Consider the following 27,548-nt stretch of genomic DNA (forward strand, 5'->3'; position numbering starts at 1 on the left):
ACAATACTCACTTACCTGAACTCACTTACCATGGCTAAATACTCACTGTGAGTCAAGATCTGTATATCAGAACAAAGCACTAGACTACTGTTCTTGTGTAGCATTATTTGATTAAACCACACAAATGTTTTTGTGATAAGGATTTAGTCTAGTGTGCATGGGCGTGCAATGGTTTCACCCAGTATTAATTTAATACATTTATGCCAACTTTAATCCACTAGATGGTGGAATAAACCAGAAATAACCATGCAAAAATAATGTTCTGTAGTAATTTCAATAACTTTAAAGCAGCATCCAGATTATTACTGGAAAGGCAAATTATTATCAATAAGGAAACCAGAAGGCTCACCCCAAAACACACTATGTCTATTGTTATTATTTATTATTATAAATATAATTACTGTGTACTGTAGCGGGTCTATAACAGATGGGCGTGGTTTCTATTCATGACGGAATTTCCGTCTCCTGTCACATGTAATGTAACTATAACGTAACGGATACAATTAGCCAAATGTCTACTACTACTACTACTCATGCTACTTCTTAAATGTTTCCGTAGAAATTCAGGTAATATATTCTTCCTACTACAACTCTGTGTGTTCTTCAGATGATAGATCAGTAGGATTCTGTGCATTGTCTCTGTCTCTGTAGCAGTGCACAGCTTTTAGACGTACCATATGCATCGAGGAAGTTTAGCTCAGCTGGCAGCCTGGCATTAATATAACATACGATCACGTATGAAACAAGTGTCGTTGAATCAATTCAATAACGAAAATAAGCATGCTGTTAAATAATTGCAGTATTTATAAAGGGACGATTTTCTAGAAGTTATTTAGATAGTCTAACGGTTGCCAGGAAATAAGACTATATGCGACTATGCGAGCCTTGCGAGGACAGAGGAACATTAAGCTGTTCATGGACTATATGGACCGAGGCTCAAGGTGACATATATCATTGTCACTGGAAGTTGGTTCACACACACACATGACACACAGGAGGCTATATGTTGAATCTAGTTGCAACACCGACCATTGACAGCCCCATTATGCCACAAAAATGTGGAACGCCCTACGATCAGTCGTAAAGGAATGTGAATCCCTACATGATCCCTACATGATCCCTACTCTCCTTAAAGCACTTATACGGGTGACTGCGATTCGAAACTGGCCCCAGTAAAAAAGTCAAGTCATCCACTCACCCTACTATACCCTTTACTTAGCTTTGGTCCATGCTCTAATGCCTTTAGCTATAGACCAGAGCTACCCTTTACTGTACTGTATATGTTTTCCTTTTCTTTTAATAGAAACAAGCCTTAGTGCTTTCTTGGTTTGTTTTTGTTTAATCCTCTTAGCAGACCTTGTATTGAACTTCTATCCTGTGCTTATTCTACAAACTTAATAAAGTTTGCAATCAATCAATCAATTCAACCAAACTGGATCGGATTGTATATAGGCCTACAGCGTTTTAATTTCACCAACATTGCAGCTGTACGAAAAGCTGGAATTATCCTCTTTCTATCTGCAACGTGTTCGTTTCATTTAGGACTGCAAATGTTGATTATTTCATTGATTACTTTTTCAATTGATAAAATAGTTGAGAAGCATGTTATTTTATATTTTTTAGCCCTGGAACACTAAACATGAATTTTGTCAGTTGACATCAAACACTGCTATTTTTGTTAAATATTTCTCATCAAAATATATTGAAGTACAGCAATACATGACAACTTGAGGTTCTTTAATATTTCATCGACTGTTCACCAAAAAAACTAAATAGATATCATGGGGCAGCCCTATTATAAAATATCAAAATCGGTGGAAAAACTTGGGTATTATTTAAAAAATATCCCTAAAAAAAGCTGGGAACTTCCCCTTTGGTCCACCCATTCCTGGGACATGCGAGAATGGTCCATGGAAAATAAATCCCATTGTGGGTGTATGGGATATTACTCTATCACTAAACACAGGTGAAATTCACCCGACCACCTGCCTGTAGATAAAAACAGGGATGTGGGCAGGGAAACAACCCTACTGTCACTGGGCATCATGAAGGTACTGAAAGACCCATCCACCTCAGACATCAGCAACATTATGACAATTACAAAAATATAATCATCCGGGTGAAAATCACCCATGTTCTGTGTTCTAGGATTAAATGTTTTTCTATACCAATGAATCGGATGAACCACTTAAGCGGTATTGTACACTTTGTCACACAATGGGTGAAAATGGCAGATCTACAAACTCATTTTTATGAGCCAAAATAGATATAAATGAGTCAAATGACTAAATACTAATTGCTTATTTTATTGAATGACATATATTTTTTGTGTTACATGATGTTTGTTGAACTGTTTCACCCCTAAACCACTTGATGTGTCTGTTGTAGGGTATGTGCCAGAGGTTTGGATGGAGTCAGCACTGGACAGTACATTGTGTTGCTTAGAGATAGAAAGATCCATCACCACTCAGCAATCAGACCACTCTACACACCGGTGAGAGAAAAATGGTCAAGTATTTCTCTAACAGCACAGACATCAGGAACACATGGGACCATGTTGTCTCTGCTTTCTGGCAGAGATACCCCAACCCGTTCAGGTACAGAACTGTTTTCATGTGTTTTTATAATGAATCACATACACTACTATCACACATTGAAAATAGTTGCTGTCGGGCGGAAACCTTGTTACTGTATGTCCAACATGTAACATTTTCTGGAAATGGAAAAAAAATGGATCCATCCAGTATAGTTATTATTTATTTAGTGACAAACTATACTTTTCATTAGTTCATTATTTATAAAACCCATTGACAGAATGAGCCACTTCCTACAAGCTCACAAGTTACGCAACATATTGCGATGCTAACTTGTAGATCAGCTATTTTCGCTACTTTTGCATGACACTCTTATATGATTGAATAGGGCATTCGTATACAAAAAAAACGTAAAAAGTTAAATCAAGTGACACAGGGTTTCTGCCTGACAGCAACAATGTATTTATGTCAGTAAGTAAAAAGCAATAGATCAGTGTGGAAACGTTCTCTCTGGATATAAAACTTATACATACATAGATGCATACCTGTATTATTATATTGGTTTTTTTATTTATATGACTTAATTGTTTATTTTATTTTTGGGAACACAGTCAGTTCTTATATGACGCGATCTAAGATGACTGTGTGGTAATTTCAATAGAAAAACAAACTCTGTGTGACCCAGGGGGATTGCAGCTTCTAGCGGCGTTGATGTCAAACTTTGGTTCTCTATTAGGGATTGAATAATTTAACTGTGTGTGTGTGTGTGTGTGTGTGTGTGTGTGTGTGTGTGTGTGTGTGTGTGTGTGTGTGTGTGTGTGTGTGTGTGTGTGTGTGTGTGTGTGTGTGTGTGTGTGTGTGTGTGTGTGTGTGTGTGTGTGTGTGTGTGTGTGTGTGTGTGTGTGTGTGTGTGTGTGTGTGTGTGTGTGTCGAAGCGAAGACGCTGTTACTTGTACCCCTGAAGGGTGTGTGGGTATTTGTCCAGGATTTGCTGATTGCACTCTGTACAGCACCTTGTAAATATTTGTGTCCTTGTATTGTATATCTTATGTGGATATAAATAAATTATTAAAGTGTGTGTGTGTGTGTGTGTGTTAGCACTCATGTTCTAACGGAGGACGTGGTGTATCGGGAGGTGACTGCCGACCAGCATCTCCTCTCCAGACGCCTCCTGACAAAGACCAACCGGCTGCCCCGCTGGGCTGAGGCTGTGTTCCCCTCCAACATGTCCCGCTGTGTCTACATCGTGGAGGACTCCATTGTGGATCCAGTCAACAGGAGCATGACCACTTACACCTGGAACCTCAACCACACCACACTCATGGTGAGCGTTCGGCCTCAGTCGGGTCAAAATAATCCTCACAGGGCCCTTTTACACCTGGTATTTAACCCATTTTTTCCTATCGATTACTCACCCCATGGAGACTTGAATTCATGGATATTTTTGTTTTTGATATTTTTATTTTTCTCTCGTTTGATATCAATGAAAATGCGTCGGTTGGATTAGTTATGACGTTTCCACACATCCTACAATCCAAATGGGTTAACAATAAAGAGACATGATATGACGTAATGAGGCACATTATGACCAAAATCTTCCCTTCACTGTCGATGGCGTTTACAAAACAAACATTAAACTAAAAACAAACATTAAACCTGTGTATAGGAGGCAAATCACACTTATTTGAAGTGAGGGACGCTCTTATACATGTATACATCATCATACATCATCACATTCCATGCTCAGCCAATCAAATCATCACATTCTGTGGTACAAACAGACACACAAAGCTGGGCAAAAATAGCAGATAATAAGCTCACAGCGCGTCACCTCAGGCCGCACTGCAGCCTGCTATTTTTTAACATTGTTGAATAATATTGAAAGAATTACAGGTTTAGACGGCATTTGTAGAATCGGCCTCAGGTGTTAATGCATTGACAATGAGGAAAGGAGAAATTAGGTCATATGTCCGTCAAATATGATACATTTGTGGCAACACAAACATTAAATGCCATTGACAATGAAGGGAATATTTAAGTCATATGTAGACGAGCAAATCGGCTAACCAATCACATATACAGCTGATGATAATGATGCCCCTCACTTCACACAGGTGTGATTTTTACTATATATGCAGCAGTTATTCTACATTCTTCTCACGCTTACTAGCCGTGGTCACTTCAGACATGATTGAATGACTTTGCGTGCATACATTCCATTTGTCCCGATCCACTTAATAACATTTTCTTTTTACTATTAGTCAACGAATTAATTATCAGTTAGCTGTCATTGCACATTGCAGTACTGCATTGAGTGTCAATATTTTTATTTTCAAAATCTTTTTATTCAGGTTTTTGTAACAGTAGCCCAGGGGCAAGTATTAAACAGACATATACAATATAAAAATAAAACTCAATCCCCTATCCCACCCTCCCCCCACCCACAATCCCAAGGATAGTCGGAAAAACAGTCTGGAGGAAATAAAGTAATATATATATATATATACACACACACATACACAAAATACATGCATACATATTACAAAAAATAAAAATAAAATAAAATGCAGATTTTTCATAGCAGAGCAGATTTTGTTTCTGTTATGGTTTGGCGTTGGCCGAGGCATAGGCACGGCACACTATGCAGTTTGTGTGTTGTGGTAGAATGTCATAAACGGGCCCCAGGTCTTGTAAAACTTTTTCTCAGAGCCGGCAATTGAAAACCTTAACATCTCCAACTCGAGACAGGACATTATATCATGAAGCCACTGACGGAGCACGGGCGGGGCAGCATCCTTCCATTTGAGCAGAATGGCACGCCTAGCGAGCAACAAGGCAAAGTCGACCATACGACACTCTATGCGTGTTAGAGGAAGGTCATCCCTTCCAGGAGTGTCAATATTTTTAAGAAGTATTAAAAATGTAACACTTAAAATGAGCTGAGACTCACAATATGCTACAAACGGTATAGATTTGTGAAAGAATAAACCTAGGCAAACATGGATATACTGTAGGTATATAGATATAGCTAGAAAGTAATCAGAAGGAAGTTATACATGACATTTGTATCCATCAAACAGGTTATACCACCCCTTTCAAACGGAATGAAATGTATTTTTGAAATGGGCCAGTTTATTCAGGTTGAGGTGGTTACATCTATTGTGAATATTGGTGAATATTGGTGACTTAAAGGGCTCCATGTAATAGCTGGCCAAAGATCTCTCACATGACTAGCTCATTTGTTACCATTTTATTTATACTCACAGCATCAAATAAGAGTCTTCAGTGGCTGATCACGAGTTTACCATTTTATGTAATTTGGAGTGGAGATGGATGGTAGATTTTATGTATTGAGGCAACTGTTTTGTAAGATAGGACCACGTCGTCATAGATGCCTGATGCCATGACTTTTAAAAACAATGTCCTCAATTTAATTGTCCTTTTTTCCTACTGTAAAATAACCAAGTAATGTGCTAAATTCCTTACATTCAATTCTATTTGCCATGTGCTTGTATGGCTTAGATTAGAAAGTTCAATAGTAGTAATATATATAAGGATGGAAAAATACAGTATAATAATTGCTTATTTTCAGATACTTTTCCAAACACCTGTCCTGGACTCCTTGGTGACTGATATTGGTATTTTTGGCCTTCTAATGCATGAGGGGGCCATGTTTTTTCCTATGCACAGCTTTGTGTGCCGGTGTGTTTGTAGCATGGAATGTGATGATTTGATTGGCTGATGTATGATGATAAGAGCACCCCTCACTTCACACGAGTATGATTTTTTAATTACCGTACTTTTTGTCTCCACCAGGCCTGAGGCATGGGGATAAATTTTATTATTAGTATTTTAATTACCGTAAATGGTAAATGGTGCATTACATTCACCCATTCACACACACATTCATACACCGACGACACTTCGACACTAACTCTGGGGGAGCCCGGGTTCGAACTGGCAACCTTGCGGTTACCATCCAGCTACTCTACCCCTGAGCCACCGCCACCATACTTTTTTGTCTCCACCAGGCCTGAGGCATGGGGAGAAAGACCGTACTTTTAGTGGACATTATTACCCGACGTCTGCCGCTTTCTCCATATAGTTTCATAGAGGCATATAAAAAACATGATTTGTAAGACACTACACAGATTACAGAGAATTTTGAATTGTAAAAATGGGTTGAGAGTATGGCCCGAGTTAATCTCACAGTGTCTACAACCTAAATGTATTTTTGAGATATGGGTGAGTCCTGCACGGCACGTTATGAGCTTGTAGATCTTCTATTTTCGGCACAGGACACCATCATTCAACAAAATATAAATGAAGCTGAAGAAAAAGCAAATTATAGCCCCAGAGTTTAAACGGACCGGGGTGTTTATTTGGACGAGGTGTTTTATGTGCAAAATGGTGTCGGACCTCTGCGGTTAATAGGTAGTGGGCGGGTATTTGCGGTAGGTCTACTATTTGGAAATATACGGTACACAAAAAAGACCATTATAAGATAGTGACGTATCACTAGTTGAGCGATGTACCACTCCACAGTAACACCCCTGCCTTTCTCCCACCTCTCCTCCATTTGTCTGTCTGTCTGTCTGTCTGCCTCTCTGGTATTCTCGTCCTCTCATATCTCTCATTCCTCCAGTCAGTGGAAGAACGCTGTGTATTCCAGCAGTCAGAGGATCAGCCCTCCTCCACTCATCTCAGACGAGAAGCCTGGATCTCCTCCAGTGTCTACGGCTTCTCCAGACCCATCCAGGTACATTGAAACAATAACTCTAACAGTATAAGCATAATAAGTACGGTATAAGAACCCTTGTTTTACATTATCATCTTTGGATCACTTAAAGCTGCACTATGTAACTTTCCTGTTCTACCCTGGATTTGAATCTGGGTGTCCTGCACAAGTGCTCAATGTTTTACCACTGAGCTAATAGACATTTTGTGTCAAAGGTCCTGGCAATACAGTCACAGGATATAATGTCTCAGTAGAAGAGCAGGGAGACCAAAATGACCACCCCAAAATTCATATTGTATTAATATAGTCTGCCATACAGATTGTACAAAATTACATCTTATTCACTTAACCAAAAGCAAAAATCTAAAGTTTGACACCCATTAAAACCCCAGTTTTAATGGGTGTCAAATTTTAGATATTTGCATTGGCTATTCAAAAATAGCACATATGCAAGTTTATACATCTGCTATTTTGCTATATATTTTTTTAATCTTGAAAGTGTGAAAACTACTGCTTTAGGGCATTTGTAGAATCGGCCTCAGGTCTTAATGGGTTAAGAAATAGTTACATAATACTGCTTTAAGTACAGAGATCCGAATCTCATTAGGGTCTGAATGTCTGCCTTTGGTCTCAGGAAACTGACCCACACGGCAGGAGTTTCTCATTTGCCAAGAGTGAGAACTTGATGTCTGCATGCCATGAATCCATTAATGTATTATAATGTTTGATCGCCTTGTTGTGCACATGCTGTCTTCTATTAAGCCCTATGTGGTCTGCAGGCCTATAGCTACTTTAGTGAATCGTCTCTGTGTGATCGCTGGTTACCTATCTAGTAGATACCTTAATCCAGGGGTTCTCACCCCTCGGGGGGGTGTCCATATTATTTAGGGGGGTCCCCAGATTATATATTAAAAAAATAAAATAAAACTTGCTTTGCGCATGTCTGTGACAGGCGCGACACTCATTCATCTTAAACATACACCATTAAGACCTGAGGACCTGATTCTACAAATGTCTTCTAAAACAGTTTTCTGAAAAACCTTTGTTTCTACAACAGTGATTCTCAAACTTTTTCATGTCAAGGACCCCCAGAATGATGGTTAAAAGCTAAAGTGACACAGATGCGTTCCAGGTCTTAATGGATTAATACACTTATTTTCTTTACAATTCACCCAAAAAGTGTGATCTGAGCTCATTCAGATGCTCTACTTGTTTTTTGTTGTATGACTTATTTCTGGTGGACCTGCCAACACGAATAGAGCTTTAGACATCCCTCCCTGCATCACTCCCTCTGCTCTCCAGTGTTTTCAAAGTTCAACTGAGGACTTGTATATTTGTTTTTCCAAAATCAGGTCATTCTAAATAGAGGCAGGTTCTGAGTGGTCGGCACACTTTTGAGTTGTTGCCTGGAAAATCAAGTCAAAGAAGTAGTGGGTGCTGGACAGAATGCTCTCTTGCGATCAACTCCAGTGATGAAAAGAAAAAGAAAACAGCAGGTTTTTACTTATGCCAGAGTTTAAAAGTATGTCACCTCCATACACAGGGGCGTTGCATGTTCGAGTCCCGTTCATGACGACCTTTGCTGCATGTCTCTGGGTCTCTCCCCTTCTCGCTCTCCCTCTGTCCTGTCCATCTTTACTTGATACTATCAATAAAGGCAGAAAAGCCAAAAACAAATCTAAAAATAAATAAAAATAAAAGTATTTAGTTGCCACCACTGCTCCTTATCCTATATTACAATTGAAAACATGTCCCCAAAAGCACGCACAGGAACAAAAGGCACCAGCTACTACGTCACTGACACGCTGCAACACGCTGCAACACACACTGCAACAACACACTAACACGACACAGCCTTACCCTCCGCGTCGATCCACGGCTATCTCCTCATGTCGCGCCGCACGCCCACAATCAACAACACCCGCGTAAAAACTGTCATTGCACTGCCACTACAGCCGCCTCCCGTCCACACTCACAAACAACATCAATATCAATAACAAACACAAACACGCCACAAGCACCGACACCCCCGCCTAATTTGTTGCCAGGTCTATGAAAACTAGCCCAGAAAAAATGCCATTCAACACGCTACTTACAACTCGCTTACAATTCGCGGACCTGGCAACACTGCATCCTGTTTTCCCATTGGCTACGGTTGCTACAACACGCATTTGCACTGCATCTTGGGAGCAACACAGCTTAATGTAGGGGTCACCGATTGCTGTGCTACATCCCCCTCATGTTCTCAACACCCCGTTCGGCTACACCACACACACTAACCTACACCATTCTCCACATGCAACACAGGGCCCTTATTGGCTAGCCCCCTCACATGGCGATCCCCACGCAACAAAACACAGCCAGCCACACACACACACACACCCACCCACACACACACACAACGCCCACGTTCGGAAATATCGCACTGAGCGCACTGTGCAAACCTGGCGTGGTACAACAACAACAACAACACTACACGCACACGCGCGCGCTGCAACAACACACAGCTACGTACAGTGTGTGTGTGTGTGTGTCTGTGTGCGTGCGTGCGTGCGCGGGGGGGAATTTGGCTCGCCTCGCGATGCAGCGCAAATGCCACTACACTACACAGGGCTCGACAGTGCGACTAGGTACTCGCATTTGCGCCTTACAACATCACCGTGCGAGTTGTAACATTCACTTTGTACCACCGGTGCGACTACACAATCCGAACTTTCAAGCTACAACTTGCGCAGTTTACATCCACACGAATGTGTCACTCTCTCGGTTCTGCACCGCTGCTGGAGAAGTATAGCACTGTCGCAGGCAGCGCAACTAATCCCCCCCCCCCCCCCCCCCCCCCACACACCACCGAGACGGAGGAGAGAGAAGAGAGCGAGAGAGACAGAGAGCACACACGTGAGTCCTGCACATTATATTGACCCTATATTAATTTGTACAACCTAGCAAAGCATAAGATATGATGGTTTGGAGAATAGGCTGCTCTCTCTTTTTACAAGACATAAGTAAGGCCAAACGGAATCTGCGGGTTTTTTTCTGGTTTTCTGCGGTGATTTCGGAGGAAAATCTGCGGGATTCTGCGGGGTGTTTTTTTCTTCTTTTAAGGTGTTAGACAGTTATCCAGTACTATAATCAATGTGTTTGGAGCAAAAATAACAACCATAAACATGCTAAATAAGCCTTAAAGTACCATAAAGTAAGACCCCTTGGTCAAACCATTGACTTTGTCATTTTTTTATTTCAGTTCTGAACATTTAAATACATTAAATAAATACCAGTATGTAATACAATCTAAACGTGTCACTGAAAGGCAGGAACGGGAACGTATTCAATAAATAATGTAATAAATACATACATTTTAAATAACAATTTTTAAATAACAATGGTATACAGTACATTGTGACATGTGAACTTGGAGATCTGTTATTGTTGGCTATTGTTCTCCCCAGAATATGCTGCTGGATTTCGAAGGAAGGAAGGAAGGAAGGAAGGAAGGAAGGGAGGGAGGGAGGGAGGGAGGGAAGGAAGGAAGGAAGGAAGGAAGGAAGGAAGGAAGGAAGGAAGGAAGGAAGGAAGGAAGGAAGGAAGGAAGGAAGGAAGGAAGGAAGGAAGGAAGGAAGGAAGGAAGGAAGGAACGAACGAACGAACGAACGAAGATTCTACCAATAAAAACATGCAACAAATAAATTACAAATACAACATTTAAATAATCATTCAGTAAGTGGCTTTCAGCCAGTCAGTCAGTCAGTGGCTTTCAGTCAGTCAGTGGCTTTCAGTCAGTCAGTGGCTTTCAGCCAGTCAGTCAGTCAGTGGCTTTCAGTCAGTCAGTGGCTTTCAGCCAGTCAGTCAGTCAGTGGCTTTCAGTCAAGTCAGTCAGCCAAGCAGCCAGTCAGTCAGTCAATTTCAGTCAGTCAGTCAGCCAGCCAGTAAGCTAGCCTGTGGCAGTCAGTCAGACAGTGCGTGGGGGTTCTGCTGCCGACAGTTGAACTTGACAATCAGCATCATCTTAACGTTGTTTTCAGTCAGGCTCCGTCTGTACTGTGTAAGCAGCATAGTGTAGTGTGAGAAAAGTCTCTCAACATCCACTGAGGTAGTGGGGTGATGGAGGTACAGTGCTGCTATTGTGGACAGATTGGGCATCCTGTCCTCCCTGGCTGCCCACCACTCCACAGGACTGACATCAGCAGCATCACTCTTGTCCATGTGGATGTAGCGGTGCCATTCCTCAGCTGACACATGGGTAAGGGCAGGGGCCACCTGGACATAGTCGTGAAGGTTCTTTCTTAGACCAGCTACCTTTGATGGGTCAAACACTGGGAGGGCTTTGAAGAGCTGCATGCTGGGGTGTCTCTCCATTACTGCCTGCAGCTTTGTAGAGCAGTTAGCCATGGTCTTCTGGAAGAGCTCACAGCAGGCATCACGCTCATCGTCATCTAGACCCCTCAGCTGCTCTCTGGTCCCATCACGCCAGTCTTCAGCCACCGCGCTGCAGCCGTATTCAAACAGCAGGTAGAGGTTGTCCAGCTGATCATGGATATTAGCAGCAGATGGTTTGGATGTCTCCTGCAGGTTGGTGAGGGTGGTCATGATCTCGGTGCTGTGCTCAGCAATGAACACCGCATGGGCCTTTAGAGTATTTTTCTTCTCTTCTAGCAGCTCTCGCAGGTCCCGGACGACCTTGGTAGACAGTGGTAGAGAGGGTATGAAGTCATATAAAATGTCCAGGTACCCTGCAAGGTACTTGACAGCTTCAATCCAGGAGCCCCATCTGGTCACAACTGCTAACACTGGCATGACAGGGACGATGCCCTGCGCCTGCATATAGGCTCGGAGCTCTAGGCGACGTTGAGGCGCCTTGCAGAAGACTCTCTTCACAAGAGCACACACCCTGTTTAGGTCCTCAAAGGTGTCTGGGAAGACCTCCAGCACCAAGTTAAGGAGATGAGCCAAACATGTGATGTGTATGGAGTTGGGGAACAGGCCATGAAGAATGGCGTTGAAGGCTTTCTTCATGTAGCTTGCTGAGTCTGTCACAAAAGCCCACACGTCACTGAAGTCGATTCTGTAACTGTTGAGGCAAAAGATGACTGCCTGGGACACCGTGTTGAAGTTGACTTTCTCAAGGAACACAATGTCTGCTGCCAGAGATGGCTCGCCAACAGGCTGGAGAAGAATTCCGAGGACACAGCGACCACAGGCATCTGTTGTCTCATCTAATAAAACATAGATGGCCTTTCCCTCCACTGCACCCTTGATGTCCTCCACATACTGAGGGAACAGCTCTGGCAGGTAGTCTGAGCGGAGGTGGGACGGAGCTGGAACGGATCCTCCCTGTTTGCAGTACTTCTGCAGAAAAGCAGACAGCTTGGGGGCTTTCTCAATGGGGATATCTGCCTCAACCAGAGCCTTAGTGAAGTCCAGCACAAACTCCTTCCTCTCAGCAGCAGATGGCGTCTTGGAAAGGCAGGCAGCCAGGGTTTGAGTCCTAGATTGTACTGGAAAATAAAGAAAAATTATATTAGTAAAAAAAATAAAGAATAATTATATATATATATATACACACAGTAGCATTGTACAGAATTATAAAATAATAATGCAAACATACTGTAAGGCTGTATAAGGCTTATATACAAGCCCCTCGCAAATATCTGCCTTTCAGGCAGATATTTTCACTCATTTGTACAATATTTTATTTAGTACAATATTGTACAATTGAGTGCTGGACTGCTCACAATGTCACAATACAGCACTGCATACCTCCCTTTTAGCATAATACAGCTTTACTTTATTTACAATTATAATACTAAAACACATTATTGTCTATTGGCAATAGTACTAACACGTGCCCACATGAACCAAACTTCTCATTCAGCATAATCATTCTAGCTGCTAGACTAATGTAACAAAACTTAACAAAATGAAAATACTTTTGTAACCAGGTCCATCACTGCTACACTCAATAGGCCTAGTATAAAACAGGGAGGGGTCTTCAACAGTATTACACTCACCATCACATGGCTTATCTGAGGGTGACAGTCGAACACACACACACACAAGTTCTCTCCATAGATTGCTCTCTCTCCCGTCCCCCCCACCCAACACACACACACACACACACACACACGTTCTCTCCATAGATCGGCTCTCTCTCCAGTGAGTCCCCGTCCCCCACCCACCACACACACACACACACACACACACACACACACACACACACACTTTCTCTCTCTCAGCTGTCGGAGCATGTTAACTTAATAGCTAGTAAATAATATAAAATGCTACTCACCCAAACCACTCGCCTTCCTGCTTTTGTGCTTTAAGGAGTTGAGATGCTCGACAATCGTCTGTTTCCTTATGTAATTCACGGAATGATGGCAAACTTTACAGTACAGCACTCCACCGTCCGCATAAAAGTCATTGGCAAATTCATTTGCCCTGTCTCTCGCTGTGATTCGGGTCGCTAAATGTCGACGCTTCAGCTCCTCTGGCGTATAGCGGGCTTTCGACATATTTTAGTTGATTTAAATTACTTTTCTCCTGTTTGGTCCAACATTAGCAGCTAGGCTACAACAACAACACGACATTTAATAGTCAGTCACTCACACAGACAATGGGGGGAGGGGGCGTGTGTTCATGTTAACCCCCGCTGCCCTGGATAGTGGTTAAAGTTAACTAAAACATGACGGTGTTCAGATTCCGCGCTAATTCCGCGGAGTTTTCGTCGGAACACCGCGGCCGCGTATTCCGTTCGGGCCTGGACATAAGCCATTGCATACAGGTTCTCAACCTTTTTAATTTCAAGGACCCCCATAACTCAGAGTAAAACCAAATGGACCCATAACAGTCCCATTTGATTCCATTTGTACAGTATCACAGTTAAACGTTATAAAACAGTCCATTTGGTTCCATTTGTACACTCTCAGAGTTACAGACCTGTAGGGTCCACTTGGTTCCATTTCTACACTCTCAGAGTTACAGACCTATAATGGGTCCATTTGGAACCCCCTCAAGGAACCATGAGGGTCCCTGGAACACACCTTTGACAGCCACTGCTTTAAATCTATACATAACTAATATAGAGCATATTTGATCCATTTATTGTTATGGATAAGAACAACAACACTACACGCGCGCGCGTGCACGCGCTGCAACACAAAACAGCTGCATAAAACGCGTGTCACTGTGGACTTCTGTATCTGTGGACTTCTGTATCGCAACGCGGGGCAACGCAACTCTGGGATGAGCGGGCCGAAGGCCCGCGAAATTCTAGTGACCTACATAACAAGAAGCTTTTATAGGAGGCCTGCATGCTGAAAAGTATTTCCAAGCCTCCAGTCAATGTGATGATTGGTAGGTCAAGCACTAGCATGCACAGGAGAGAGATTGGATGCCTGCGTGCACAAAACGCCAAAATAAAGAACGGGAACGTCGCGAAGATTTGAGGGGAAAGAGGAAATGGAGACAGGCCTATTATATGTCAAGTCTATTATTATTAGTTGTTGTGGAACATGCCAGGGTTGACAGAATGCCTCTAGGGAGGAGGAAGAAAGAACCATGTAAGCAAAGCTATATTGCGTTTCTTTTTTTTCTTCTTCTTGATGTGGAGCCACTTTAAAGGGGAATTTCACCAAGAAAAGAAAAGTGTTTTGAGTTATTATCAATTTGTTTTATCACACAAGACCATAAAAAACATCTTGAGCTAATGAATTTATCTTGAAAATGAATTAAGTTTTGAATGTTGTCTGGTGTCATCAGGAAGACAATTATTCCATACAGTGGCCTAGGCCTTACTGACGGGTCAGTGCTGGGAACAGATGATTCCACAATACCGCCATCTGAAACCTGAATTTTCACAACACTGATGATATAGTCAATGAAGCTATCTCTAAAATCAATGAAAAGGTTTAATGTTCAACACAATTGTATACAATGCAGTAGGGGTCCCTGTTTTCATGTCTCTCAGCTAAGGGGTCCTCCTTGGCCAGAAAAAACATTGAAGATTAAATTAGTTTAGATAGATTAATATGACTTTTAAAGACCGTTTTCTTTCCTGTCCCGCCAGGAGTTTGGATTGGCCCGCTTCAAGAGCAACCAGGCAAAGTCCATGAAAGGCCTGGAGTTTGCCCTGTCCAACTTACACGGTATGTAAAATGCACCAGCATCAGGAGGACAAGAGAGAGGGAAAGTACTGTTGGGAGAGAAAAGGGGAAACGGTCACAGGTTATTTTTAACCGTGGCCGAGTAGGGGAACGATAAAAACTCACGGAAAGAGAGGTTGCTTATTTAGGCCGGGACATAGCTTTGCGTCATATTTTCCATCCGTTCATTTCCCTAATTTAGTTGTTTTGTGAATTAATAATCAAAAGTTTCACCAGGCTTGTTGCCCATGGGGTGAGTTGAAGCCTCTCAACACTCCTCCAGGACTGATTGCGATGAACGGGTGGAAATCAGAGTAGAAAATGTGAAATGGCATACACACACCAAGCCAATCACCACTCAACATCAAGCCCCCCCACCTTCCACGCCCCGCTCAAGTCGCTATACAAACAAAATGCCTCCTCCATAATGCATGGATATTAATCAAGCTATGATTGCATCGCTCTCTCTGCCTTTATCTCTTCTTTCTCGGTGTTGCATGCAGCAGAAGCAGTGATGATTCAAGAAGGCTTGAGTTAGACTTTTTTGTTTCTAAGAGATGGCCTTGTGTAAAGACGTTCTACTTACTTCAGACAAGAACCTGGTGGGTTTTAATCATGTGAAGAGCCGCTATGCTTCCCCCGTCATGTTGTTCAGGTGGTGTGTCATGTCTACACAAAAGTGATGAGCTGACTTGGTTTCTAGATGGCTTAATTGGCGGAAATATGCACTGAAACATTAGTGCATGAACAACCTTTACTTTTGGCACAGTTTACTTTAGGGTATCACAATAGGCCTATCACTCTGCATACTGTATACATTCAGCAGTCAGCCACAATTCATTCTTCCATATTATGATTCTGCCCCGCAACCTGTCTGTTGCTGGGATGGCAGGACTGGGCCTGAGACTCACAGTGGTGGTGAGTATCTTAGTAAGTACATACTGTACATACCATCTTTACCACAGTGTCTAGAGCTATATGAGGCATGCGCATGCCTGGTACAGTACCCCATGTAGCAAAGGTAGTGCTCTCAACTCTGTAGAACTCTCCCAGTTTTGTCCGAATTTAGTTCTTAGTTCCCTCTCTCTCTTGTGTGGCTTTGACTGGCAATTAACATTTTAAGCTTTGAAAATCATAAAACGGGTATTCATTTCTGATGACTCTTGCAGAACAGAATGTATCACTGACTTTTATTTGCAACGGAGGTTATATTCAGCACTCTCTATAAGAAATGGAAAGTAAGCATTTTTATTTATTTTATTTGTATTCATCCAAAACAAGTACAATTTAAATCTTATAGGCTATCAAAATCATAAAACGGCACCACTAGAAGTGAGGATGAGGATATTTGAAGTCAATCCCTTGGACTATGCATGACATATGCCCGGGAACACACACACACACACACTGTACACACACCCCAATGGACACAACATGCTACGATTAATCTTGCAGCACACCACCCTTCCACACATCACCTGAGAATAGTTTTGTCAGTTGATAGTCCGTACCACTACTTCAGGGAGTTTGCTGTCATCTGGCTATAAAGGTGTTGGAGCAAGGCTGATGCAAAACAATGAAATCACCTACAAATATTCAACAGTATACTGCAGGTGATAGTGAGTAGACCACCGCCGCTGTTGGAATCCACAGCTAAAGGCTTTGATTCAAAATGACTTGCACACGGGTCATGCACATTGAACACAGCCTCAAGAGACGGAGCGCGTGCGTGCATGCGTGTGTGCGCGCGCTGTTTGCCTCCATGCAAGATACGTATACACCCAATCATGTGTGTGCGTGTGCAATCACAAATCCGTTGGTCTGTTCATGCTTGTAGATGCTCGCACTCTCTCTGATCTCCTTCCCGTCTGCATCTCCAGCAGAGAGTCGGAGACAGAGGTGGAGAAAGGAGAACGTACCCCATATAGTCCGTGAGCCAGGGGGGTTGGTCTGTACCATCTGGCTGAATAAGGCTCATAGTGATTTTTGTGAAGGTATACATGTCTAGAGTTAGAAAATATGTGATAGCATTGCACCCGTGGTAGCTTTATGAGTGCTATCATGCATTTTATTTTATAACACTAGGCGAAAATTGCATGGATCAATATGAAAAAAAATAGTAATACACCCCCCAAAAATGATAGAAAAGGTTTTTCCAATTGGTTCTGGTACCTCTAGGCATGCTTAAGAATATACTGAAAATATAGGAAAATATATGTTCTGGAAAGGCGTCATTTTCAAGATGGCGTCCAATATGGCTGCCAGGAGCTTAACATGGCTATAACTAATACTAATTCATCATTATTTGGGGGTTTAGGACTAAAGGAATGTGGCTGAATCAGTGAAAGTGATCAGTTAATTATAGGGATGTGCCGATGAGACATTTTGGCCGATATCGATATCCGATATAATTAATTGCTGTTATGGCCGATAACCAATATTACCAATGTCGATCTCATTCTGTATTGAAAGATTATCATTTTGTCCATTCTGAAAAATCCATGTAACAGGGTGTCTGCACTGCAGGCTTAGGCAAGTCACTCTAACTTAAATACCTTTATAATATTGTGAGCTTGTAGATCTGTTCAAACTGTTACTTTGGGCTTGTTTATCTGTAAAGACAGACCGATTCATTAATTTCATTTTATTTTTTTCATTTTTGTATTTATTCCAAACATGTTAAACTATAAATGAGAAAAGACAAAGGAAATAAACGTCCAAAAATAATAATAATAATGATCTTTCATAATCCTTAACTTATGTTTATGTTCGAAAGTCGGGCAGATACTGGCACTGAGGAGGATATTGGAAGGGGTATGGGAGCGCAACCTGTCAGCGGTGATCACATTCATTGACTTCCAAAAGGCTTTCGACACCATCCACCGGGGGAAACTCATGAGTATTCTACGTGCCTACGGAGTTCCAGAAAAGTTGGTCCAGATGATAGAGTCAAGCTACAGCCAGACTCGAGCCAAGGTCCAAGTTCGGCCTCAAGCTCAATACCAAGAAAACAAAGGTAATGACAGTCAACACAGAGGACAAAACCATTGCCACTGCAGACGGGACGGTGCTCGAGCGAGTCGAGGACTTCAAGTACCTCGGGGCCTGGACTGCCTCAACTGAAAAGGATCTGAAGGTTCGGAGAGCACTTGCCTGGAAAGCCTTGCACAGGATGAGGAGAGTGTGGAAATCAGACATGGGAGAAGACCTTAAGAGGCGGCTGTTCATAGATACTGTCGAGACATGGACCCTCACAGTACAACAGGAAAAATCCCTGGATGGAGTCTACACAAGAATGCTACGAATGGCACTAGGTGTCACATCAGAAATGTGGACCTCTTCTATGGGGACCTACCACGGGTCACGGACAAAGTCAGAGAGAGAAGGATGAGGCTGGCAGGGCACTGCGTCAGGTACCCAGAACTTGAGGCAAGTAAATTGACTATGGGAGCCAAACCCAGGGCAAAGCCAAGGGGGGGAAAGAAGCGTACCACCTATGTAGACATGCTGCGGCGCGACAGCTTGGCTAACAACACTGCAGAGCTCAATAACCTGATGTTGGATAGGACATTGTGGAGGGCAGCGATCCAGGAATCCTGAGTTGGTGTTGGCTAGACCTCACTCTCGCAGTTACTATGTTCGAAAAAGGAGTAGGGGAAAGTTTATTGAAAAACGTAATCGGTCTGATTAATCAAACCGATGCCGATTAATCTAAAAACAACTCAAATCGTCCGATACCGATGTGTTTGCCGATTAATCTCCCATCACTAGTTAATTATGTATTGCCAAATCCAAAATGGTGTCCATACCACACCCAAAGTGATGTTCTATTGTACTGCATTATGTAAAAACAATACAATTACAAAATGAACAGAATAACTGTCACATAAAATCAATTTCTTATAAGTAGGTCAATCTTATGTGCTAAAGGTCAGGTCAATGTCTGTCTCATAAGCAGGTGTGTCCAAGCATGCAGCAGATACAGTATGGTCACTGGTTGACATGCACAGTATTCACCTTACCATTGATATGCAGCTGTTTGTTGTTGTAACCTACAGCAGGGGTATTCAACTAGATTGAACTGTAGAATGATGGTGTGTGGGGGGCCGCACAGCGTGCACGCTTTACTGAAAATGTGGGGGTTCTCAAAATGCATTTGTGCTCAAACACAAAGATGTATACATTTGTGCACAGTAATGAGCAGGATAATATGACTATACAGCTATATGTTACCATAGAATAGATGTAGACCTATTTGACAGTGCATAAACATAATTGCCATGACATTAACGACCTTCAATGGGACAGTCCTGTGCAACCTCATATCCATGTGCAAAGGCAAGATCAGAGCACAAAATACTTTGCTGGCAGGGAACTTCCCAGACTACCCTGATGTGCTGGGTGAGTTGGGTGTCACAATGTAACAATCTGTTGCTGCTGTTGTACCACGACAGTTGTACTCATATACAAGTGGAATGTGGCAGACCACCAAGCTCAATTTGAAAGTTCAGGTGATGTCACACAATTTGGATGGGAGATCCACATTTTGCTAAGGGTGACCTGACACCTGATGAGATGTTGAAGCTACAAATGAGAAGTGATGTTGATAATAAAGAGGATATACTTTTGACAATGAGGTAGATCAGGATTTGGGTAAGATATTGCTGCCAATCAGGAGGGCTAGGGGGATGTGGTAGGTTGATTTTATGTTCCTGATTATGAGTTGAAGCTTACAGATATTGAATGTAGTTGCAAAAGATAAATATTATCATATTTTCTTATGCTATTATTACAAATGTATAAGTATAAGTTGTTATAGAAATATAAATAGTTGTTTCTGTTTCATTGACCAGACCTTTAACATGTGAGATTGACCTGATATAAAGGCCTTTTTTGATTATGCCAATTACCAAAGTTTGGGCAACCAAGCTAAAATTGTCCCCAAATACAAATAAACAACAAAAACGTAATATGAAACAGCATTATTAGGTTTGGTATTGAACAGATAGAAGTGTCAAATGGACTAAAAGGTGATGTAATGGTGAACGGAAAGTTATCTTATGCATTACTTACACTGTACACTTACACTATATTTAGTTTATTGAATTTCATAAAACATTTCATTAGAATTTATGTTCTAAGATGGTTTTAAATATTTACAGTTATTTACAGATCCGGGAACCTTTGTGCTGCATCTTTCATGAAAACAGAAGTACGTCTCATGTAATATATAGTCCCTATATGTTGTCTCTCCTGTAATAGATAACATTTCTAGATGTGCTAATTTTAACAACTTTTCAGAGAAATATATAGTATGAGCTGTATCCCAACCATTCTTCAAAGATATATGATCAATAATAGGAGAGAACCATCAGTTTGAAGTAGAATGTTCCATTCGGATTTTGAAAATTGAGTTTTGGCATGTGGTTATAAATGGAGTGATAACACACAGAAAGCTACCACAGATGCAATGCTATCACATTTTTCCTAGCACTAGGGATGTAAACCTTCCCAAAAATCACTATGAGACTTATTCACCCCATCGGTACAGATGACCCCAGATTTGGGGTCCTGGCTCACGGCCTAATAGGAGGGGAGAGGGAGGTCATGAGGAGCTCAAAGAGGCTATAGTGAGGAGTTGTGTTGTTATGTTCCAGTTGGGAGGGTGGGGGTGTGCACTTCAGGGAGCCTGGGAACACTTCAGAGCCCTGTGTAGTCTGACGGTCTGAGAGTTCAGATGTTTCTCACTGTCTCTTTTTCTTCCTCGTTCTTGTTTCTCTGCTTATGCCTCTCTGTGTGTATGTCTACCTTTCTGTCTGTCTTTCTGTGTCACTAAGGGTTCACGCCAAGACAGAGAGGCAGAGTTGAAAAGTGGTTAGAAGGAGAGCATGGAAGAGAACGAGAGATTAGACGCAGAAAGAAGTCAGGATATGAAAAATGGTTGTAAAGTGGAATCTTGGTTTCTAATATCCTGATTTGAACCAAGATAAATATGTCCTAGGACACTACCTCTGTCTGTTTCCCAGAAACCAAACATTGCCTTAGCACAAGGTTTGAGAGAAATCCAAATCAACTGCTGAGATTTAATTTTATAAAGTGACCGTATACCAGAAAAGACAACATGTTTAGTTACCCTCTTAAGACCTAGAAAGTTGCAGAAAACAGAACCAAGACATGAAGATAATTCCATTGAACTTAAGTCTTATGAATCAAGCTTTACATTGGGTTAGGGTTAGGGTGAAGTTTCCTAGCCCAGGGGACAGTTCTTTCTTTCTTTCTTTCTCTTTTTTCAAGAATTTTACTTTATTAGAGAGGTACAGTATACATGTCCATAACCGTAGATCAGGTGTAGTTAACTACGCAATACATTGGGTAGTTAATATAGTTTTTTCATTATGTCCGAGTCCATTGTACTTTTTATTTAAATTGATTATCGATATTCTTTTAATTGATTAAACCGAGTAGTTTGACACTTCGATTAACAATTGCACCCCTAGTTCTGTTGCGTGGCCAGACTATATATATCACTGAAGGCAAACTCTGTTTTTGCACCGGCAGATTTGTCTGGTCCCAGGGCCCAGGCTACTGTTGTCTTGTCTCTCTCTACCCTTTGTCACTCTGTATGCTTCGTATCCTGTCTTTTTTTCTCCAACCGATGTCTTTCCATCATGCTCTCTCTCTAGAGTCTAGACTGTTCTGTCTTCTCTCTCTCTCACTCTGTGTGTGTCTCATACTACAGCGGAATGCAGCTCTTTGCTGTTGTGTTGTGTGGAGACACTGATTAGAGTATTGTTCTCATACACTCAGGGTGGATGGTTCATTGTGTGGTCTCACACGCGTGTGTGCGCGTGTGCGTGTGCGTGTGCGTGTGCGTGTGCGTGTGCGTGTGCGTGTGTGTGTGTGTGTGTGTGTGTGTGTGTGTGTGTGTGTGTGTGTGTGTGTGTGTGTGTGTGTGTGTGTGTGTGTGTGTGTGTGTGTCCTTACTACTGACTGAATTGAGATCTATGAGACATGGCATTTCATAATCACAAGTTCCACAGTGATCTTGTCAACAACCATACCTGTGGCTTTTTTCCCACGACGCCGGCCAGGAAGCCGTGGGTTTACAGTACAATGTCAAATTCAGGACAAACTACAATGGTGCCTGTGCAAGTTCTGTTGTTATGCATAATGCTGAATGGCCACGCAACTGCGCTGTGGCCTTCAACGTATTTGCTATTTGTGCTTGTTTTTAGTTTACCATGATACTGTGTGATATGATATGTCCACCCAACAAGAGTGCCATGCAGCAATGAGACAACATAATCTAAACTCAATATCTTATCTTATTAACAAATAACCTAATTTAAACACTTTGGCTGCATGGGGTAGTGTTCTGTTATGTATTTCTTCCCCCCACAGTCATGCAACGTCGTACATCTTGAATTGTAGGCCTGAAGTTTTGCATGCCTACTTTCTTTTTGGGAACGCTCTCTGTTGCATTTCCTTTTTGGACATTTTTTTGTTTACTCCCAAAGAATTAGCTCTTGTTCTTTTATAGTCTATCTCTAACCAGATTATGTCACTAATTTAGTTCCCCCCTCCCCCCTCCTCCCCTCCTCTCTGTTCACCCCTACTCCCCACCATGCTCTGTGGAACTAGGAGAGGCGCCCCAGCGGTTGCTCAGGGACACTGTGAAGGACGCATCGGGGAAGGCCAAGGAAGCAGCGCTGGTTGCAACAGGGAAGGCCAAGACACTAGCTACAGCAGCCACAGCCCCACAGAAACCCCAGCAGTATGTCTGACAGACAGGGGCCCTGCCACCTGCACCAAAGGACTATAGGCCATGTTTAGACACACACACAGCAATGACTGTTGCTGCTGGACTTGGCATGACTGGAATCTGGCAGGATGGGGCGCTCCTCACATCTGTCTCATCTGCATTGCAGCTCTTCTCAACCAGCCTCTTGAGTTTGGATCAGTTGCTTCTGTTTTTCTCTCTCTCTCTCTCTCTTGCTGTACTCTCTGGAAGCTGTAATTTAGTCTCAGGTACTGAACCGTTTTGTGCCACCTGCTGCGTCTTTCTGTAAGCTTTCTGGCCTTTCACCAGCAACACTTTGACACTTTTATACGTTTAATTTATTATGCGAATGTGCATCTTAATACTCTTAAAGCCTATTCATAGTCCAGTTTTCGGTGAAGAGGTGACCACCGAAAACTACAACATGACGTCACACTGCGGTGGTCACCGCTCACACAACATAGCTCTGTTTTATAACCACTGTTTCGGTGGTCACCTCTTCAACGAAGACTGGACTATGAATAGGCCTTTAGGTCTGCAGTGTGGGGTTAGGAGTGGTATAGTTTACCTCATATTGTCCTAATGTGTAATTATCCAAATATTCAAATGAATCACTTAGTAGTGCTAGGCCAGCAATGCCTGTTTCAGAGCTTCAACAATCAAAGCAGTGAGCGCACAAAAAGGAATTCTCACAGAAAGTCATCCAACCTTCAGATGACTTTCTGTGACTTTCTGTTCAGACATTCCTGTCCAATGCCTTAACTGCATTGTGGCATAACCATCATTTCAGCATATCACAGAATGAAAATCCATGTATCGTTTGTTAATTTGTTTTTTAAAAAAGAATCTGTTTACAAAACTAACATGAACCAAAAGTATGACTTGTTTTCCAATTTTAAATGTTGTGCTCTGATGCCTCTGAACCAAAAAAGGAAATAAATAAATAAACGGTTAATTGTAGCTGTGACAGTTGTATTGTTTTCTGCCAACTAGTTTCTTTTTGATGTTGTGGTCTTATGCATGGTTTTAGTTCAAGTTGGGTAAACTAAAAGTATAGGTTATTTTTGCAGAATCACTGCACAAATATAAAGGTGGATTTAATCCTTAAAGCACCCGCAAAGAAGCAAATGGCGTCTACGGCCGAGGCGCTTTAGATTAGAACATAGGCTAATAATGCGTATTTATCAAATGAGCGTTCAGTCATTCCGTGATGTTCATTAAAGAACATTTTGGTGTGATTCATGGAGCCTACTCCGTGACAAAGGTTACCCCCTCACGTAGGACTAATGGTAGCATAGCCCCATCTGTGCAGTCACCCTTCGCTGTAGCTTCGGACCTGGAGCTACAGTTAAGGTGGAGGTCATCGATGGGGCTGTGGTTTCCACACAGGCGAACCCCAGAGCAGGAACTCGATGCGTAAATGCGCACACAGGACACGGTGGAGCCCTGTGTTGTCCCACTTACTTGTGTTGGATGAGACACGAGTGTTTCATATCGATTTTGAGATGATTTCTGCAGTCGGATCTGTGCATTGATTAATGAGAACCTGTTATGTCTAATTTAATTTCATACAATTATAAGCACATCGCCCCTTTCAAAATAACCAATCCTAAACCCATATGTGTATAGTCCTGCAGTGATTCTGTACAGCCTATATTATATCTTTTAACTGGAATACATACACAATATGACCACCGCACCAGAAAAATAAAAGGAAAAACAATACAGCTGTTGCATAACTAGCAACCTCTCCCTACTTCTGGGTCACACCTGTTAGATGAAAATAATCACAATGGAATATGACTGAACATTAACTTTTCTTTCTTTCTTCTTTTCAATTATTTTCCATTTTTGATCCAGTGAACAAAGAGAAATTGGAAAATAAGTAATTATCAATTATTCAGGGTTTTTAATGTGAATAGCTTTTTTTGAAAAACGAATGATACACAGATGAATGAAGTTTCCTGTTAGCAATTTGTTAAACTGTTTTCTTATATGTAGATATTGTATTAATATATATATATATATATGTAATTATAAATAGTGCATTCCCTTCTAGGGAATAGTTTTGAGACTTGTATACTGTATTATGTTAAATTTGATAAATGAATGTGATTCATATGGACTGGGCTGCCTCTTGTGACTTTGTAATTCCACAACATTACTGATGGTGTTTCAGGTATCATTGTTTCGTAATTGCAAATGCCATTAACAGTTGCAAAAATCCAACATCAGGATGCACTTAGACAGACAGCAGCTTAACCATGATGAGCTGTAACAGTTTTCAGAAGTTTTCAGATTTCCATTAGTTGTCGTGTATTTAACAATACATTGTTGCCTTCCTCTTGCCATTGTTTGGAGGACAAATTAAAAAAAATCCCAATGTGTATTTCATAGAACAGTCAGTTATTATTAACTCTGAACAACAAATAGTGCAAGAATCAGTATGACATGATGGATGGGGCAGTGTTGATCCTCTGAATATGCACAGTTGGAAAAAGCGGTAGTTTCCCCTGACATACAACTTAATAACGAGGCCACAACAACTGTATGTATAAAACAGTTTTAATTATATTACAATGAAAGAATACACAATACCTTCAAGTGTTTGCAGCACCAGGTACTTAAGTGTATACACACGCTCACACACACGAAACAGAACAAAACAAGAACTTATATAATATAACACATCTTCTGAATGCATATTACACATCCGCAAAAAAGGAACATATTCACAGGTCTCTGGCACAGAACTCTCCCCTATGATTTGGCAGGCCAAATGTATGATATTTCATCGCACATCCTGTGGCGCATTTACAGTAAAAATGCCAATAGTAATACAAGGTGTTATATCACTGTATATCAGCACCATATATGTTGCAGGGTGTCTAGGTCAAGTGGTGACATTAACATTATGTTTACTATGCCACAGGTCATTCTGTGACTAAATGTAACCCATTTGGCTTTCCATTCTACAACACACAGTACTGTATGCTAGCTTAACTGCTATTACAAGTACCCGATCACCACTACAATTCTTGCTGCTACCACCCTCCTACCAAAAAGGGGCATTTCACCCATAACACATGAGCTGTATTTTTGTCTCTGCCTTCAGTGTAATTCATTCTCCAAGAGACATTGGCCTCAGCCTGCCGGGTTTTATTTGGGTTTGAGCTGTGTGTGTCCTGATGACACCACTGAGAGGAAATATTCAAATGACAAACTTTGAATCAACTCTCAGGGCAAAGTTGAGTTAGTGCAAGATAGTTTGTGGCTTTTGGGGATACTTATGCATTATTTCCTTGCAGAGTTTTAAGTGAAATGCCCCTTAAATCTCAATCTGGTCCCTATGTCTGTTTATCAGATGTCCATGAACCATTGTGGGTTTGTGTGTGTGCTAAAACACACACCAGTATGATAGATCCAATGGGCTTTTCTCATGCCAACACAAAATGGCAACAAGAGAAGTTATGAGTATGTCCAATGTAGATGTTTTTTACAACTACAATCACTCCTCACGCTGGCAGAAAGAAAGAAGGAACAGGGAGGACTGGGGTTTTAGGAATACTTGGAGAATATCTACATTTCATGGACTGATAAAAAAGAAGACCCACCCCCCTCCTTACTTATTTGGCAGGAACAACAATGAATTGGAACGTTGTCACATTTTATGGGAATACCGGAGGGAGGACTTGGGACATGACCAGCAAATTTCAATCCAGTTTCTACTATGTTCTTTCTTCTTATTCTAGATTTTGAGCGGGGTTTCTGTTTGGGCTATGATGACGTCTCTTTCCTAGAATATTTCATCCAGTCTTCTTTTGTCTCAGTTTGTGCTTTAAACTTACTTACAAACCCAAGGGCCTGTCTGCCTGCTGTTTTCACCTTACAACAGCTGTGGTGTTGTGTTCTTTAGTCAATCTATAGTATGACGGAAAAATAAAAGTAAGTAGATTGGTCCTTCTCTGCCCTCACAGTGAGAATCCATAGTCCGCTGGACCCTCCAGTCTTTTTGACAAATTTTGGGCACATTTTAAGGTTTAAATTGCGTTGTGATGTTTCTTTTTTCTCATAAGTGGTCCTGTGTAGTTGACTGAATCGAGCATAGTAATAAGAGGTTAAATTCTCTCTAGCTCAATAGGTAGAGCACAGGGTAGGTTTCCCGGGCCAGTATGCTCATGGGGAGTACATGGCACTAGCTGCCACAATGGCATTGCTACTGAGGCAAACCATGCAAAAATAATAATAATAATTAATATTATTTACAATTTATTATGATTATTATTATTATGCATCCGTAGTAATGTAAGGCGCTTTAGATTAAAAAAGAAAAGGTCTTACTATCGCAGTCACTCATT

At 41.6% G+C, this 27,548-nt stretch overlaps 1 protein-coding gene across 2 annotated transcripts; it reads left to right on the forward strand.

The window, feature by feature from the left end:
- Nucleotides 1-432: 432 nt before the first annotated feature.
- Nucleotides 433-25,135, forward strand: LOC306922380 (PRELI domain-containing protein 1, mitochondrial-like). 2 transcript variants are annotated; one of them, XM_079499937.1, is made up of 6 exons: nt 433-567; nt 2,389-2,494; nt 3,633-3,858; nt 7,180-7,293; nt 15,335-15,413; nt 23,052-25,135. In XM_079499937.1, the coding sequence occupies exons 1-6, from the start codon at nt 534-536 to the stop codon at nt 23,192-23,194; spliced, it is 702 nt and encodes a 233-aa protein (XP_079356063.1). In that variant the 5' UTR covers nt 433-533; the 3' UTR covers nt 23,195-25,135. The 2 variants fall into 2 exon arrangements, with proteins under 2 accessions (XP_079356063.1, XP_079356064.1); XM_079499938.1 differs by having other exon boundaries at nt 524-567; nt 2,389-2,597.
- Nucleotides 25,136-27,548: the final 2,413 nt, after the last annotated feature.

Source organism: Electrona antarctica (assembly GCF_951216825.1).
Source record: "Electrona antarctica genome assembly, chromosome: 4".
Classification (NCBI taxonomy): Eukaryota; Metazoa; Chordata; class Actinopteri; order Myctophiformes; family Myctophidae; genus Electrona; species Electrona antarctica.